Here is a 16,679-nt window from a genome sequence, read left to right on the forward strand (position 1 = left end):
GTCACACCGCCTTGCCAGAAAGAGGGAGGCTGAGCTGCTCCTCCTCTGAGCAGAAGTAAAAGAGGGCTTTTCTTTTTGACTTGCCTAAAATTTCACCAGATCTGTGTAACGTAATCCCTCCATCAAAGGGATGTGCCTAGAACTGCTCAGTAACCTCCACCCACCTGCAGGGCCGTGACAGCAGCCGGCACAGAACTGGGAGGGAGAGCCCAGTGTGCAGGAGGGGAGGGTTTAGGAGGAGTCCAGGCGCTGATCTGCGTGCACAGGTGGAAGCAGTAGCTGCAGACGTGAGCAGATGGGCAGCGCTTGCTGTCTCTCACCCCTTCATGGAGAGACAGGTCAGACGGACAAACTCCTCGTGCGGTGCAGACCCAACCTTGAGTTCTTTCCGTGCCTCTGAGGTCACCTCCCTGCCCTGGCTCCTGCCCGGCCCTTCCCAACTCCAAGCTCCAGAGCTGGGTGAAAACAGTTCACTTTCCATCTTTGAATCTTTATTACTACGGAATATCCAAAACAACAAAACCAACAACACAGTTACAAAAGGAGTTCACGGAGAAATGTGAAGCAGCCTGTGTTTGAAATGCTCTGTGTCACCGTACTGAGTCAAATATAAAACAATGCATATTTATACACATATAAAATATAAAAGGAACAATACATCAGAAATGTATAAACAAGGGCTATGGAGGCCTTCGTGGTATTTACAATCAGAGATACGGCAGGTGGGGGGCATGGGAGCAGGCAGTGTCCGTTCAACGGTGAGTTTTAAATGCATCTGTGAAAGTCTCTGTGGACAGAGAGAAGCTCAGAGCTGAGCTCAGCCCTGCTGGAAATGGTTTGAAGGTTCTGCATGACTGATGGTTTGGGAGAAAGCCAAAGCCTAGGGTTGGATCAGTCACGGGCCAAGGCAAACAGCGAGCAGAGGCAGTCCCCCGCCTCTGCCCAGGCTCTGACAGCCATGTTAGTGTAGCTGCGCATTCCCAGCTGTGAAACAGAAGGTCAGGCCCATCGCCAGAAGGGAATAAAATAAAATAAAATAAAATAAAAAATAATAATAATAAACTCAACAGAGAGAAGTTCCATGTTCACATCAATAACAGATCTTCCAAGCAGTCTCCGGCCCGGCACTGCGAGGCCGAGGCCCTCCCCAGAGGCAGTGTATTCAAGTAAAGGCAACAAGTTGAGGCACTAGGCTGAGTTCTGTTGGGTCAAACTTGCCGGCTTTGAGAGAAGTCCCAGCAAGCGCTGCCTGTGGCTCTTTATAGCTCCTTGAGGATGATCTGGAACTTGTCCTCTGCTTCCACCATGTCCAGGAGAAAGGCCATGTGGTTGCTGTAGTGCTGGATGATGTTGTTGTCCATGTTCACCAGGATCCTACAGGAGAGGGAGAACGGCTGGGTCAGATGCAGCACATGGAAAGGTTTGCAGAGCAGCTTAGTCGGGAGGGCTGCACATTACTGCACGCTCAGGATTCCCAGTTGTGAACTGGGAATAACATCACTGACAAAGCCTCGGGGCACGGGGTGGCCCTCTCTGAAATGTCTCCACACAAAATTCCCATTAAAAATTGCCTTTACTGCCCTGTTACCGATCAGCGTCGCGTTATCGCAGCCGCGCTCCTTGCTGCCGGCCAGCCGGGCGGGTTGGCCGCTGCCAGGCTGCTCCGGGAGTCACAGTCCTGGGCAGGCACAAGAAGGCACTGCAGCGTCCACCTTACCCAGTTTGAGGGTCTCAGCCATGATTAATTAATTAAAGCTACGATACGACACAAAGGAACATCCTGCAGAGCTTTTCGCAATTCTACCCTCGACATGCCTAGGCCCAGCATTTGCTACACAGGCAAATTAATCTGGATTACAGCAGGGTGTGAATTTAGAGCTGAATTGCTCACTCCTCGCTTCTTGCCTCGGTGTTTTTAGGGGTGCATTATTCAGAACAAGCCGAGACTGCTTTGGGAGTAGATGGAAGTGGTTTGGAATAGGACGCCTTTCTCCTATCCAGAACAACCTCCCATGCAGACGTGCCCTGGGCATTGCCTGGGAGCCCTTTCTGCGAGGAACACACGCAGGTTGAGCGTCCGCAGCCAGCTGGGCCAGCCGGTGGCAGATTCCTCCCCCTGCTCAAGGGCACACCTCCAACCCTGCTGCAGATCACACAGCTTCTCTGACCTGGAATCAATTACGTGGAGACACGGGGAGAAGGAAACATTTCAACAGCTGATTTAAACCTGAGGCTGTGGTTCTGTGCCAGGCAAGAGCCCCTCATTATTGTAATGGAAGTAATGGGGCAGCTTTGCATCACCCCACTGTGTTCCCATAAATCAGATGTGAAATTTGTAACTGTTTGGAGGAAACAAAGAAAACAAATTATCTTTCTTTGCAGAAAGCACATCCCCTCCAGCTTCCTGCTGGGGTCATTAATGGGGCAATAGCATTAATTGTGCAATGCTCCACAAGCCAAGATTAAAAACAAGAAAAAGAAAAGGCTGAGCATCTAACAAATCTAACAGTTTAATAAGCACAAACATGGGGCCCCAGTGCCCCTCCAGGCAATGCCTTGGAGGTCAGCGCAGCCACACCGGGTTGCAGCGACTGGCTCCTGCCTGTTTGATCACAGCGCGTACGGGCAGGCTCGTCACAGCCCTGGCCCGGCGTGCCCAGATTTCAGAGGTGAAGGTGGGAGCTCTGTCCTCGTGTCCAGTCTGTCCCGGTGTCAGCTTTGTCCCAGGGCTCAACACCACGCTGCCTTTCAGCAGTGCACAAAACGCTTTACCAACAGGCTATTAATTCTGCCACGGCACAGTCGAGGAAGGGCATCCCACCCAGCGCAGCGGGAGGCTGAGACACAGGGTCTGACAGCGTCCAGGGGTCTTCCCGGTGAATCGTAACCTTCATGGCTGCATCTCGCCTCCTGGCACCGGACGGGAGCGGTGCTGGGGCTGCCTGGGGGGAAGGGGCTGGATCCCAGGGAGTCTGGCCTCCGACAGGAGCCCCCAGAGAGACCGCGTGGGTACCCAGGGTGGGGTGTCACAAAAAGCCTTGCAGCAGAGCTGCTCCAATTATCTCTGGCTACCTTAGTGCAGGAAGCCAGAGAAGTCACCCGTGCCTCTTGCTACCGTGCTTCCATCTGATTTCTCAACCACAAAAGATTCAAGGGAGTGTTGATTAGGAATCTGAGCCCTGTATTGTTGTTCTAGACCAAACCTCACCAAGATACGAAATTACTTATTATTGCTCTTGAGTCACCCTGAGACTAAGTTCATCTGAATGAGCTCATCACACTAAGAAGGCCCATGGCTGATAGTAGGTCCTCACCTGCTGTAAATCCAGGTAGCACCACTGAGCTTCACTAGTTTACACCAGATGAAGATCTGACCCTCAAGCTGTAATTACCAAGAGAGGATTGTTTAGGGTGGAGCAATAGGATAAAATTATTCAAAGGAAAATTAAATCTGGGGGAGCAGGAAACAGTGTCTGACCCTGCCATCTAGTAGACTGGAGAATATCTTGGATGTCCCCCACACTTCAGCAATAACCTATGGCATCAGCCATGTCCAGCTTTCATTAAACTGGTGTCAAATTTTTTTTTTTTTAAATCTAATTTCCAGGTGTTGCCTTTTCTTTTCATTAGATACCTCTTTGCTCCTCCATTTTGGGGAAGAGATGGAAAGGACATCTGCCTGTTTTCCCTCCCAGTCATTATTAAACAACATTCACTACTTATCAGATCAAGTAATGAACAAAACCAAAGCAAAACAAAGTCTAGGCGGCCTCTCCCCTGAAGCAGTGCCATTTCCTGGTCCACCTGCAAACTCATCAGTGCTTGGATCTCTCTTGCTGCGCAGATGCTCGCAGTCAGCTGGTTCAGAAAACTCCAGCCCAAGCTGGAGTTACCTGAGAGGAGTTGTTTGATGACAGCCTGATGACCTGTGATGGCCACATCACAAGCCACCACCACAGCTGACACACCTGAGTTTTGGCTCGGTCCTGAAGCTGCAATAACAAACTGACCACCCCTGTCCTTCGCAGTTGTTGTTCTTCAAGATCAGACTTGAGGCACTCTCTGACTGAAGGTGTATGGGACAAAACCCTCTCTTGAGGTGGCCAGTGTTGCTCTTTCTCTTTGGGGAGAAAATTTCCATTTCTGGGGCTTGTGGAAGAGCAGCATCTGACAGCACTGAGGGCTCTGCATTCAGGAACAGGTGGAAGAGCCTCCTGACAAATTTGGATACCTCACTATGGCCCATCCATGATCTTAAGACTAGGACCATATCTAAAACCCCTCCTAAATGGGGAAAGGTTGCTCACTTGTGGATTTAGAGGTGAGGGGGTTGTAACAGCTTCCCAGTTCAGTGACACCACATCACAGCACGGAGGAGAAACCACTGCCTCTCCCCCTCCCAGCCTGCAGCTTCCTCCAAGCCTTACTTTAGCTCTGCTCCCCTTGAAGCAAACAGGCTAAGTCCCATGGGGATCAAGTTAGGTGACACCAATTGAGGTGGAAGATCCCATCCAAGGAGCTTTAGGACTTTCTCATCTCACTGTCACCAGAAAGCAAATGCAGAAGCAGAGCTTTGGACTAACCCTCAGCTCGCAAGGACTCTGTTCCCTTATTTTGTTACGCAGAGGACCTCTCTGGGGGGCCGTGCTAGTGAGAACAGCAGGGCTGCATAACGCGGGACCTGTCATCAGCCTTGCTTTTCTGCCTGTCTCTCCTCATGCTCAAACTCTGGACCAGGGCCAGCAACAACAATGAGTTCATCTCCTAGGCAGTCACTGCTGCTTGCAAAGCCTGATTATATCTCGCTTGCTCTGCAAGAAGGGCTCTGGATTTAGCTTTATGAAAATAAGCTTGGGAGTTTATGGGTCGTTCCCTTTCCATCAGCTGAAGGGAGACCTCGCTGCCAGAGATGGGGACAACCCAGAGGGAGTTCTTAGTCCAGAAAACACTTCTGAAAGTAGCGCTTGGCTCCACATCAAGACCACTGCCCTCCATGGAAGACTCAGCGGCTGGTCCTCAGCTCACGGAAACTAGCACCGTTCCTTCTCAGCCATGTGGGAGATCCACATGGGTCGGTCACTAATAAACACCACGTTGAAATCACCTGAGAAGCCATTTCACATTTACTGCAAACCTCACCTGTCCCCCCCTGTAGAGCTACGCCTGTCTCCCAGCAGCGCCTGACAAGTGTCTCAAGTGGGACCTGCATTTCTGTACTGGGGCTGCACAAGGGCCGCCAGCGCCCAGAGGGGTCTGATCTGTCACCCCCCAAAGTGACTGTGAAGTTTCCAGTTGACCTCCGTGGTCTGGGAATGGGATGGCAAAGCTGGGAACAGACACTCCCCTTTCAGATCTCCCCTCTTCTCCACCGGAGCTGCCCATGCTCTTATTTAGCCGGTACAGTCTCTTTCTGAGCCAGGGACATTTAGGCACTTGGTCTGGAGAAGCAAACATTTATACCTCTCTGATGGCAGTAAGATAAGTTCTCCATAACCCCAGGCTTTTAGACTGAGACACAAAGGATCACCCATTAAACTACCCAAACAATTCCTCCTTCATCCAACTTCCTTTCCTTGGGAGACTTTACACTCCAAACAAATATAATACAAACAAGCATTATCCCAAATCTTTAAAGCCCAGAAAGATCCGAGTTTTATATGCTCCAAATAGCACAGACTCACATGGCTTTACTTTTTATTATCTTGTTAAAACACTATTTCAGCCTATGGCAGGGTACCAAAGAGAATGGGGTTTTAGAGGCACAGCGTAAAAGCAGATGAGAGATTAGCTTACCCTCTTTTGCATTTTTTGTAGACTTTATAAATGCTTTCTTCAGGAAGCCCATATTTTTCTGAAATCTGTGAGAGAAAACATGGCAATTCTTTGTACTTGTAAAATGAAATTCCTATGATAAAAATCACAGATAACACTGAGCCAGGGGTATTCAGCAGCAAAGGATTCCCCCTCCCTTTTACTCAAGGAAAAAGGGCCGAAGCAATGATCTGAACAGGACAATGTGAACATGTCTGTGTCTTGCAGTGGGCAGACGGGCAGGCTGCAGCTTGGCCTCGGTTCTCTTTCTGACGGCTACTGCCAGGACAGGAACCTTGGGGAACAATCTTCATTTTCTTTGTCTCATTCCCTGGCCTGTTTGGGGCTTGATGCTTCAACCTGCTGGGCACAGAGAGCGCTGAGCTCTTCCCTCGCTGGTGCATCCAAAGGTGGGAGAAACTACAGAAAGCGTTTGACTGTGGCTGCTGTGGCTGCATCTGACTGCAGCTTTTGCTTAGATTTTAGCTGATCTGCAAAGCTTTCCGGCAGACCTCTCCTAAGCAAGTACAGTGACGGTCTTAGGGTGACAGGACTTTTATAGCTTTTTCACAAGCATTTTCTGTAGAGGCTTTTGACTCTTTGTGGTGAGTGATGGGGGAGGGAGAAGATGGCAAAGAATCCTCTGTGCTGACATTTTTCAAACTCTCTATTTTTAAAAGTTTGTAAAACCAACAGAGCTTAAAGTGCAGCCATAAAGCCACCCCAAATCTGGGAGGTTTATTGTTTGTTTCCTTCCCAGCAATCTCCAAAGAGAGAGGTGGGTTATCAGAGATGCTGCTGATAATCATCACAGAAATATGTCTGTGTGCTCCTCAAACACCACACAGGGAATTCCAGCATGAGGCCAGAATTGGCTTCAGATTGCACATCTACAGCCTTGAGAATGGAAAGGGTGTTTTACAGTGGAAAATATAAATGTGTTGTCACAAGAGGAGACTTATATTATGATCTGAACAAAATATCTTGCCATAAGGTGTGTTCTTCCCCGCTGCAGCACTAACAACACACAGCCCGTGCCAGGAGCTGTGGGTAGAATTCACCTGCTACTCACAGTTTCCATTTCCATTCTCAAGAGAAAGCAGACATGAGATATAAGCAGTCTTATATCCAGCTTCCTGTATACCAAGTACCATTGCCCTTTTATCTGCAGTTTGTTCATGTGCCACAGCTTTTTGATAACACTTACAGCTGTTCTGAGGCCCTGGAGATCTGGTGTCTTCAACATGAGAGCATCAAACACTTCCTCTGACTCCCTCCGCACGTACAACAAGACTGAAAGAGATAAAGCACAGCACTGAATCAGGGCTCTTTATAGCATGTTCTCAGAGTGATGTGGCCGCATGTAATTCAAGATCCAAGGTTACTTGAATCAAATGAGACACTACATTCAGGAAGAGTTCCCATCCCAGGGGTTACCTCTCTGAGGATCTTCTTCCTTGGTTTGCTTTGGAGGTATCGGGTCAAACTCATCTGTGAATGAGGCACCACTCCGTTTCAAGGGCAGCCTAAGCAAAAGGAATACAATCCTCTCAAGAGGACAGAACAATAGCAGCGAACAAAACAATTCCAGCAATTGAACTTTTGATTGAACAACCAATTACTCCAACAAACATCCAGCAATTAAATATCGGGTTTGTAATTATGGCAGCAGAGCATCTACCAGAGTTGCAACTTCCTGCCTAACGCATACAGGGACATCAGTGAGTGCAGGCAGTGGTTTTGGTATCACACCATAAACAAAAGCCTTTTGCACCTTCATGTTTCTCTATTGATATCACTAGACAGTGGATCAAGCCTAGGGTAAATACTGGTTCTCCCCACTCTAGACACATTACAAGTGTGATTTCTACTTTGTTCCGGGTTATTTTACAGCAGTATCTGCCTCTGGTTACTCGAACTGTTCAGTGATAGTTCTGTGATCTTTTTTATGCCCTCTTTCAAACATTGCCTCAATAGGAACAGCAGGACAGTCCTGGACCAGACTCACATTGGAGTGGCTCACTGACAGGGAAAGAAATGGATCTGTGTTTCTGCATCCCTTGAGTCCATTCTAGGCCATAGTTTAACACGTATTTTGACACTCAAGGGCATCAGGGAGACACTGTGCTGTGTTACTTTGCACCTGTGGATATATACTGTCTATGGATATCAAACAGCCATGACACACCCAAAGAAACAGAGCAGCCGACGGTTGGGAAATACGAACTGCTGCATCCTTACCTGTTTGCAGAGTTGGGGACAGCAGGAGGGAGCACCTTGAAATGGAAAGGAAACATCGATCTTTTAGTTTGCACAGTATCATTGTGTGCCAATGAAGCTGGGGGGGCAAGGCAACATGGGCACATTGCAAACATGATTTCCCCCTCCCAGTCCATCATTTTCCCCACGCAATTAAACCCAAACATCTGTATGCGTTTCTTAGATTAAATGAAACCTGATATAAAGAACCTATCTAGATTCTCCTCCTCTGCCTAGAAGAGACCTGAACACATACCTAGCTAGGCCCCAAAGGAGGTCAAATCTCATAACCTGCTTGGGATCAAGGACCAAGTTTCTCAGCGAGTTCTTTGGTTGTAAGCCAGATTCTTCTAGTCCCTGGTTTTGATGCTGATGCATCGGTACAGCAGCCACTGCAATAGGATGCTGCAGCATTCTCACAGATGGCTTTTCCCCCTTTTTGACAAACTGAGACAGTTGTTTCTTGAGGGAATACTGATGAGCTCTGAAGGACGCTGGGTCTAGGTTTCCTCAGGCTCAAGGGGCTAGAGAAGGGCAGAGAACAAGCGAGAGATGTCCCACACGTGCAGGGACTGATACGGTTGCATTTTTTCTATAGTTTACTTTCTGCTGACATTTTTGCTACCACTCCAGTCCTCTGTGGAAGCTGCAGATGGTACCTGTAAACCACAGGAATATCTGGCTGGAAGGAACCTGGAAAGGTTATCTTGCCCATCACTGTTGCATGACTATTTAGGCCACTCCTGACAGCTACATCTTCGAGTTCACCACATTTCCACAGAAGAATTGTGGTTTGGTTTTGGTTTTTTACATAACACAAGTCATGTCTGGGGGATTGATCAGTTTGGAAATGATGGGAGTGACAGATGAAGGCAACAGGTTGGTTGTTTTTTGAAGGGACTTACCGTGCCACACCTCTGCAGGTTTGAAAAATGGACGTTGGGGATAAACAGGACTGGCTGGGTTTCGAGGTCAGTCTCTGGCCTCAGGAACGTGATTTCATTCCCTCTGAAGCCAGAGAGCAAACAGCCTTTCAGACCTACAGATGGAAAGTCCAGTTCATCTCAGTTCAGACGACAGTTTAAGAGGCAACTACATGCAGAGAGGGGAAAGCACCTGCCCAAGGTCTCCCAACAGAAATGTTAGAAAAAAGACAGGACCCTGCAGAACCAGCTCTTCAGGGCTTGCCTAGTGCCAGCTCCCCGAGGGAAGGCTCCCTGCCAAGACCCCAAGACAATTCAGAAAGATTGGTTAGTATTAATAAAGGGCTTCGAGAGTCTTGGTAGGAGACCAGGCAAGGACCTGACTGACAAGCTATTTCTGAATGGTGCTGATTTCATCAGGCTTGGAAATACCCAGGGCCAGATCTTGTGGAAGTTAACGGACAAGCCTACATGGATTTCAACATGCTTTGGATCAGGTAGCAAACACTAGCACTGACCATTGTTATTGGAGTCCAGGCATTTTCCTTTCCTTCTGAACTGTTTCCTTTCATCATCCCGCATTTTCCTCTCTGCTCCCTGTGGGGAAGATAAGGCAAAAATTAGGACATTGACAGTTCTAACATTGGCAAGAGAGGGTTTACTGGCCATCTCTGGGAGGTAAGCACGTTAAGGTAAAGGCAGCCTTTATTAAAAAATTCTCATCTCGGAGACCTTCTATAGGCCATCCAGAACTTTCTGATACTTATAAATTAAAAAAGGAAACAAAATTTTATTTTAAAAATGAAAAATGCAGACAAAAATAGCTGTGAGAATTTTTTCCATGGGAACATATCTGAGGCTGGGGAAGAACCTCTAAGGAGATTCTCATCTCTTCTGCTATTTAAAGACTTGTCAAAAATAGAGTTTATTACGAGGCACAATCCCATGTGGGTCTGATATGGGGAAAACTGTCTAATGACTCTGTTCTGCAAAGGCCTCAGCAGTGCAGACACATCCCCGCTGTCCTGTCTCACTCCACTGAGGGGGCAAACCACCTCTATTCCTCAGCCCCGACCTCTAGGCTGTTCTAGACTTTCACAACTTTTCTGTTTTTTCTCCTGGAGTCACTGGCCAGCAGTCTAAAATTCCTCTTGGACAACCTGGTGGAAAAGCAATGTTCTACCTTATCACAGAATATCTTGATCTGGCAGACGGCGCGGTGCACCAGCTGGCTGGTTCCATTGCCATAGTCGTAAGTGTCTATCTGGAGGTTGAGCGGAACACCTTTCACTCCCTTCTGGGAGGAGAAGTCAGTGCTCAGGCAATTCACCCCAATAAATACCTGCCGATAGGAACAGAGATTGAGGCAGCTTGTTGGTGCTGAAAACATTATTCTCAAACAGCAATGAGAGCAGTGGGTAGGAACAAAAGCAGCTACTGGGACATCCTTCCAACCCTCCCAGCGTCAGCCAAGCATGTGAGCTGTTGGTTTCCCACCTGAGTGCAACCACCAGTCCTTCCCAGCCACAGTCTCCCCCGCACACCTATTGCAGCTCTCCATCTCTTTATTAAGAGGATAATAAAGGACGCTCGGCAAGCGTCAGACGAGATGCAAAGTCTGCCTGGGGATGTTCTTGCTGATATTTCTGATCTTTCATTTGAACAAGGGACCCTCAGACAGCAATGCCCTGGAGGAAGGGAGGAGGGCTAGACTACAGCTCCAGGAATTACAAATCATTGCTGCTAGTTAAATAAATATTCATCACACACTGGTCTCCTTTATCCTACTACTCCTCCTTTAGGATGGAGTTACCTCCAGTGGGAACTTTGGAAGCAAAGCTGAGCACAGACATAATCCACATTGTATCTCCAAATCACCAACTCATTTGTGTGACCTTGAAATTTCCCCTGTCTCTGGGGTCAGATTTGCAGCTGGTGAAGCTTCCACAGCTCCCTCAGCAGGGCTTTGGCTGAGGATTTCAGCCCTGAAACCTAAGGTCAGATCTAGTCAGTACCTATATATAGGAAAGAAAACCACTTAACTGTGGTGTGAAGTTTAATTGCGAGAAGAGAAGTAACAGGTGCTACAGACGACCCAAATACCTGACCCCTCCTGTCGCGGCTCCCAGCCCTCGCAGCTCTCTGAAGTCTCACCTTTACCTGCCCCAGGCCAGTGCATGTACAGAGTTTCTGCTAAGAGTTAAATCCAGTTTTGCCGAGGTGCCCCTGAGGGCTTGCCACATACCTGACATATTTCCATTTCTGACAACTTTGCCTTGAAGACATTTGTTAACCTCTTGGGTTGTAAAAGACCAAGGTCGCCTTTGGGCTAAAAGAATCCCAAAGCAAACCAAAGTTTTCCCAAGCTACCAGCTTCAGAGAGATGGGGTATTTACACTTTTCTTTTTTTCTTAGTTACTTCATCTTTTTTGATATGCTCCTCTCAATCCGCACTAGATACAAAGTGTTAATGAGAGACTCTGAAGAGATGCAGAAGCGACAGCAGAGCTGGAAAGTTGTTGATAAAAGCTTTACAGATTTTAAGGTCAAAAGGGATCTTGCGACCTGCCTGGCTCCCTTCTACGTCACACAAGCCACAGAAGGGTGGTCAGTCATTTCTGCATCAAAATGCTGCCTTGAAAGGAGGGTCTTTGTTCCCTAAGCTGTGGTTTATTTAAATAGGCTTCACCTACATGTGAGTAGAGCCCTGATCTAGGCTGCCTGCTGCAAAAGGCTTTCTTCAGAGTTATCCATCAGCACTAAAAAAACATCTCTGAGCCAGTCTCAGGTGTACCCAGAGTGTTTATTAGCTAATGGCTTAAACACACAGAGAAGCATGGTGTCCTTCCTCACTGTCCTGGCAGACAAACACTACCTGGGGCCACTGGAATGGAACTGTTTGGATTTGAAACTCTCTCTGTCTTTCAGCTGAGGAGTGGGGGGGAGCATGCCTGGGCTGTCAGAAAGGAGGCTACAGTGTTGCTGTGGACCAAGGCTTCCCATATCCCTTCCACAAGCAGTTTGTACCTTTGCTTCTTCATGGATGTTCCACACGAAGGACAGTGCATTGTAGGCTAACTCCTCAATGTTCTGCACCGTGTTGAAGTTTTCTTTACAGTCAGCTGAAATGCAATGGAGAAGCAGTTTATACTCTGGCTGCAAAGTTGGTTACAGTCCCCAGGCTTTCCGCTCCCCAGAAGTCTGCCTCTCACTGACTCCGAGGCTAAAAGATGCCTTGTAATATAACAGAGGCCATCCCTGATACCACCGGATAAACCTTAGTGTGCATATGTAAGGGATAGGCCAGAAATGACTCAAGGATATTGGCTAGTGACTGCTATTTGAGTAGTGATGTTATGCAAAGTCAATGTAGATTGCTTCTAAATTCAAAGAACTGCGTGTCTCGCTCTGAGCCGCAAGGTGCTCAGTGAGGTGCTCAGCTGAATGGACAAAACCTTTGTCTGGCCCAGCATAACACACTGGAAAGCTTGTGTGGTGGCAGTGGAGAAGGACAAGCAGTAGCAAAGCCTTTTCTAGCCCAGATTCTTAGACTCCAAGAGGCCATAGGTCACATCTGTAAGAGCCTAAATAGTTCAGCAGTTTCTGTCTCTCTGACTGAGGCGGCTCTTTGATGTATCTTGGGTTCCTAGCGCATGTCCCTACACTTGGCAAACACCATCTTAAACCCGCAAGAGCTTCTCAGCCAGGAAGGATCTGAAGCCAGCAGATCGACCTGCTCCTCCCCGCTTTCCCCCAGGCCAGATTCTGGAGCTTCAACTGTGTTATTGTGTATTGGAAATGCAGTAAAACAGTGCTAGAAGTTATCAACCCCACCCAGCCATCACAATCAGACAGCCCCGCTCATACCGACGTCAATGACTCTCTGCTTGGCCGTGGGCTGGCGGGAATGCCAGTGCTTCCAGAACTTGAGCTGCTCCGTCGGGATCTTTTCGTTGTCAAAAACAATCATCACAACGCTCTGAAACACAGCAAGGATATGCCATATTAGTTACATACACAGCCAGCTGATGCTTGGTGCCCTCATTGCCCTTTCCATCCAGTGCATCCATGCACTGGCCAAGGGCAGCTTAGTGTCCTTGTTAATGTTTTATTGCTGGGGAAACTGAGGCGGACAAGGGAAGGGACTTGAACACGGTCACGCAGGTAGGCAGCGACAGAGCCAGGAGCAAAACTGAGATGCCCTGTATGCCCCCTAATTGCACTGCCCATGAGTCCCCACTGACTCCAAGGCATACAAGGATCCTGCGCTGGAGGAATGTTAGCAGTGCTGCAGCAAGTAGTAGGCTGGGACAGCCTAAAAGGTCTTTTTCTAGACATTCTCAGTTTCAGGAATCCTGTAGGTCTTGAGATATGCAAAGTCTAGCCCCTAAATACTGCTCAGGATTGGAGGACCAGGTTTCTTTGCTGGGAATTCAAGCTCAGCTTAGTCTCGGGGGTGGCTCTGAGGCCTGGCCACACAGCCCAGGAGCAAGATGAGGAACCTCTCTCTAGCTCAGAAGTCTTCCCACCAGGGCCCCCAGCCAGCCATCGGCTAGGGAGGCCTTTTGTGCATCCCTGACCATACTGTGAAAGGTTTCAACTGCCAGGTAACATGAAGGCTGTGGCTGTGCATCAGAGGATTAGCTTGCTGCAAGTGAATCCATCCCATTCATCGCTTTAAGCCAACATGAGCCACAAAGCCATTACTCTTCATGTTCAGCTCTGTTCCCAGGCCAGTACAATTGCTGGATGTCTGATTACAGCATGTGTCAGCAAAATTGTCAGCTTGTCTCTTACCTTCACTTTATTTGAGGACAAGTGTAAACATTTGCTGTCTCCAGCTGTCCGCAGCGTGATGGGGTAGAACTGTCCTTTGTTGAGGTAGGCCATGGGAGAGTCCCCAGATTTGATGTGAATGGCTTTGGGTGACCCCAGAGTGTATTCAAAGTCACTTGTATGGAACAAAGAGAGAATGATGAATAAGCACACGCTGCTGCTTCACTCCAAAAGCAAAACAAGAGACATGCAAGTCTCCATCCCAACAGGTTACACACACTGTACACACAGCAGTCTCTGCCCTATTCCCCATCTCACACGCCCCTACAAATGTGATTGAGCACCTCCCAGCACAGCACGTACTGGTCCTCCCCAACACCCTGGGGAGCAGCAGTTCTCAGATATCCTCATTTTACCCTTCCGTTTTGGCTTTAAAAACTCGGTACATTATTGTAACCAGTATTTTCCTGTGGATGGCTACAGAACCATTGCACAATCAAAACACTAAACCCAAACAAACAAAAATAGGTACCCATGATGAGACTTTTAAAAATTCCTAAAGTCAGATTCCTGTCTCCAAATTCACACCCATAAATGGCTGACCCAGGGAAACTGTGTCCTCAGGGGTCCTGTAGAAACAGGAGGACCTGCAGGACACTGACATCTGCTTGTCTACCCAGGGGCTTAAAAATGGACTTAGAAGCGCAGCTTGTTGAACTCTCAGTCTGGCGGGCAGCAACTTTAGTCTTTACAGAAAAGATTTGTAGTGTTACACAGAGGAAGGTGTCACCGTTGACAAGCAAATTTAAAAGAAGAGCCTGATTTTCAAGAAGCCCTGCTCTTGGGCATTCACCAGCACCTATGAGCATTCAAACCATGAGGCTATAGCTCAAGCTGTTTTCTTCTGTGAGGAATCTGTGCAAGCCACCACCTGTACACAAGCCTTCACACAGTCCCTTCAAGTGCCCTGGAGTTGAAGATCATCATATTCCTATTTAGTCACCAACCCATCTCTTTTTCCTGCTCCACCTCCCCTGTAATGCCATCTCTGAAGCTAGGCTTGGCAGCTCCTCTTATCTAGAGCCAGGAGAGCCAAAGAACTTTAGTGCACAAATAAACAGCAAACAGAAAGCCTCTCGCTCATGAACACGAGCTGCTGTCTGTGTGAAAATCCCCACGTCTGACAGCTGAGTCACAGAGTCAGGTGACTCAGGAGGCAAATAAAAAGTGGGAGGTAGAATAATGTTACCTACTCGGAGGTTTGATGCGGTATCTAGAGCAGGAAAGCTCTGCCCGAGAGAGGCGTGGAAAGGAGGAAGAAACCTCTCTCGTGTTTTAGGAATGAGAGGCAGTGGCACCTTCTAAAATCAAGGTTGACTAACAGTGCTAAACCCAAAGTGAGAACCTAAACCTTAGATGAGGAGAAGGCTGCTTATCACCCTCATCCACTGTCATCCTGATTTTCTCTGTCATTTACCCCGTTCCAAGTAGCTTGTGGAAAGATGGTGCAGCCACCTGGACCTATCTAGCACGGGAACCAAGCAGTGCTCCCTGGGAGGGGGCTGTAATGCACAGCAAACCCTCACGTGGAAGACCTCAGTGCCACATTTCCCCTCGTGCAGGTCAAGGTGCTGATGAGATGTGTCCAGAGCAGTGGAAGCAGTCGGCACTGGATTTACACCAGTTTGGCCAACAGGATAGTCTGAACCACACACCTCTCAAGCTAAAAACATGAACTGGCACAACTCTGTCCAGTAACTTGAATTGAAGATTGGGTTTGGCTCCTTTTCAGCAAAATATTTCAAACCCTAACCCCTACTTCCTACTACAAACATGAAAATTCATCTTTTTAGACACTGCTTTGTGTCTAAAAAGTCATGGAACAGCAACTTGCTCCTAAGACACCAGGGGGACACAACTTGTCTCTGCAAAAGCATGAGATCCGTAAGTTTGCAGTGGTCACTGTCAAGACTGGCATTGGGGCGCGAAAGGGATGCAGTCTTTCCCCAGGGAAGGGACACAGCCAAGTGCACTGGAAACCCAGAGACCATGGATTGGCAGTTACCTCTTAACACCGTCCATAGCGTAACTCTCGGGGCAAGGTGGCTCTGGCTGGGGTTTGAGGATATCACTGAAGAGTAGCGACTGTAGACAAGTGGAAACAAAACAGTCAAACGTAGACTCTTTCTTTGCTTTTTGACATCCACCTTCTCCCATACATTACAACAGAGGACACAGATAAAACATGGACCTTCATTTCAAAGCCTTATCCTACTTCCAAAAACAATGTAAAAACCCCAACAATTCAATGGGAATGGCATCAAGCTTCTAATGCAAAAGCAAAGCTCCCACTGACTCCAGCATGAGCAAACCCCAGACTAGAGACAGCCTCATGCAGTACCCCCTGGGCTGCACTGCCCGCATGCAACCCACTAACGGCTCTGACCTCCTGGGGATCCTCTTTGAAAGTGCTGTCTGGCTGCCACCTCTGCTGTGGTGGGGCTACGGGGATGGTCTCGAAGAGGGAGTTCAATGAGCTGTTGTCGTATACATCCCCTGGAGGGACCATGTAGTTGTCTGGGGCGGCATCCAGCTTGCTAGTCCCTGGTGGAAGCATGGCTGGCTTGTGAGGAGTAGGGACGCCTTCAAGACTTAAGCCGTTCTTCTTCTGTGGCTCACAATATTCTTGGGTCATGGAAACATTTTCAGACAAGAGCTTCATGAGATGGGCTGAGCCATCAAAGGATGCGATCTCTGGGTCGTACTCCATTCCGTGGCAGTGCCTGGTGGAGAAAGGGTCCTGTCTCAAACCAGGGTAGAGGGTGGACAACCCCAGCAAGTTGTCACAGCAAGAAGCTAGTGCCTTGATGTGCTGCTGGGAAGCAAACTGCACAGTCTAGCTGCCAGGTG

The 16,679-nt window shown here is 48.3% G+C and overlaps 1 protein-coding gene across 2 annotated transcripts in view; it reads right to left on the reverse strand.

Moving 5' to 3' along the window:
• Positions 1–764: 764 nt before the first annotated feature.
• The window catches only part of GRHL3 (grainyhead like transcription factor 3), a 29,634-nt gene continuing 13,719 nt past the window's right edge, over positions 765–16,679 (reverse strand). For both annotated transcript variants that reach the window (XM_072885117.1, XM_072885118.1), the window contains 13 exons: positions 16,216–16,552; positions 15,835–15,914; positions 13,791–13,944; positions 12,861–12,972; positions 12,021–12,115; positions 10,177–10,335; positions 9,512–9,590; positions 8,976–9,109; positions 8,053–8,087; positions 7,249–7,337; positions 7,019–7,104; positions 5,794–5,858; positions 765–1,374 (listed from right to left, as the gene is read on the reverse strand). In XM_072885117.1, the coding sequence (XP_072741218.1) occupies positions 1,260–1,374; positions 5,794–5,858; positions 7,019–7,104; positions 7,249–7,337; positions 8,053–8,087; positions 8,976–9,109; positions 9,512–9,590; positions 10,177–10,335; positions 12,021–12,115; positions 12,861–12,972; positions 13,791–13,944; positions 15,835–15,914; positions 16,216–16,552 (1,540 nt within the window). In that variant the 3' untranslated portion in view covers positions 765–1,259. The remainder of the gene's footprint in view (positions 1,375–5,793; positions 5,859–7,018; positions 7,105–7,248; positions 7,338–8,052; positions 8,088–8,975; positions 9,110–9,511; positions 9,591–10,176; positions 10,336–12,020; positions 12,116–12,860; positions 12,973–13,790; positions 13,945–15,834; positions 15,915–16,215; positions 16,553–16,679) is intronic.

This window comes from Ciconia boyciana, chromosome 21 (genome assembly GCF_034638445.1).
Source record: "Ciconia boyciana chromosome 21, ASM3463844v1, whole genome shotgun sequence".
NCBI classification, from domain to species: Eukaryota; Metazoa; Chordata; class Aves; order Ciconiiformes; family Ciconiidae; genus Ciconia; species Ciconia boyciana.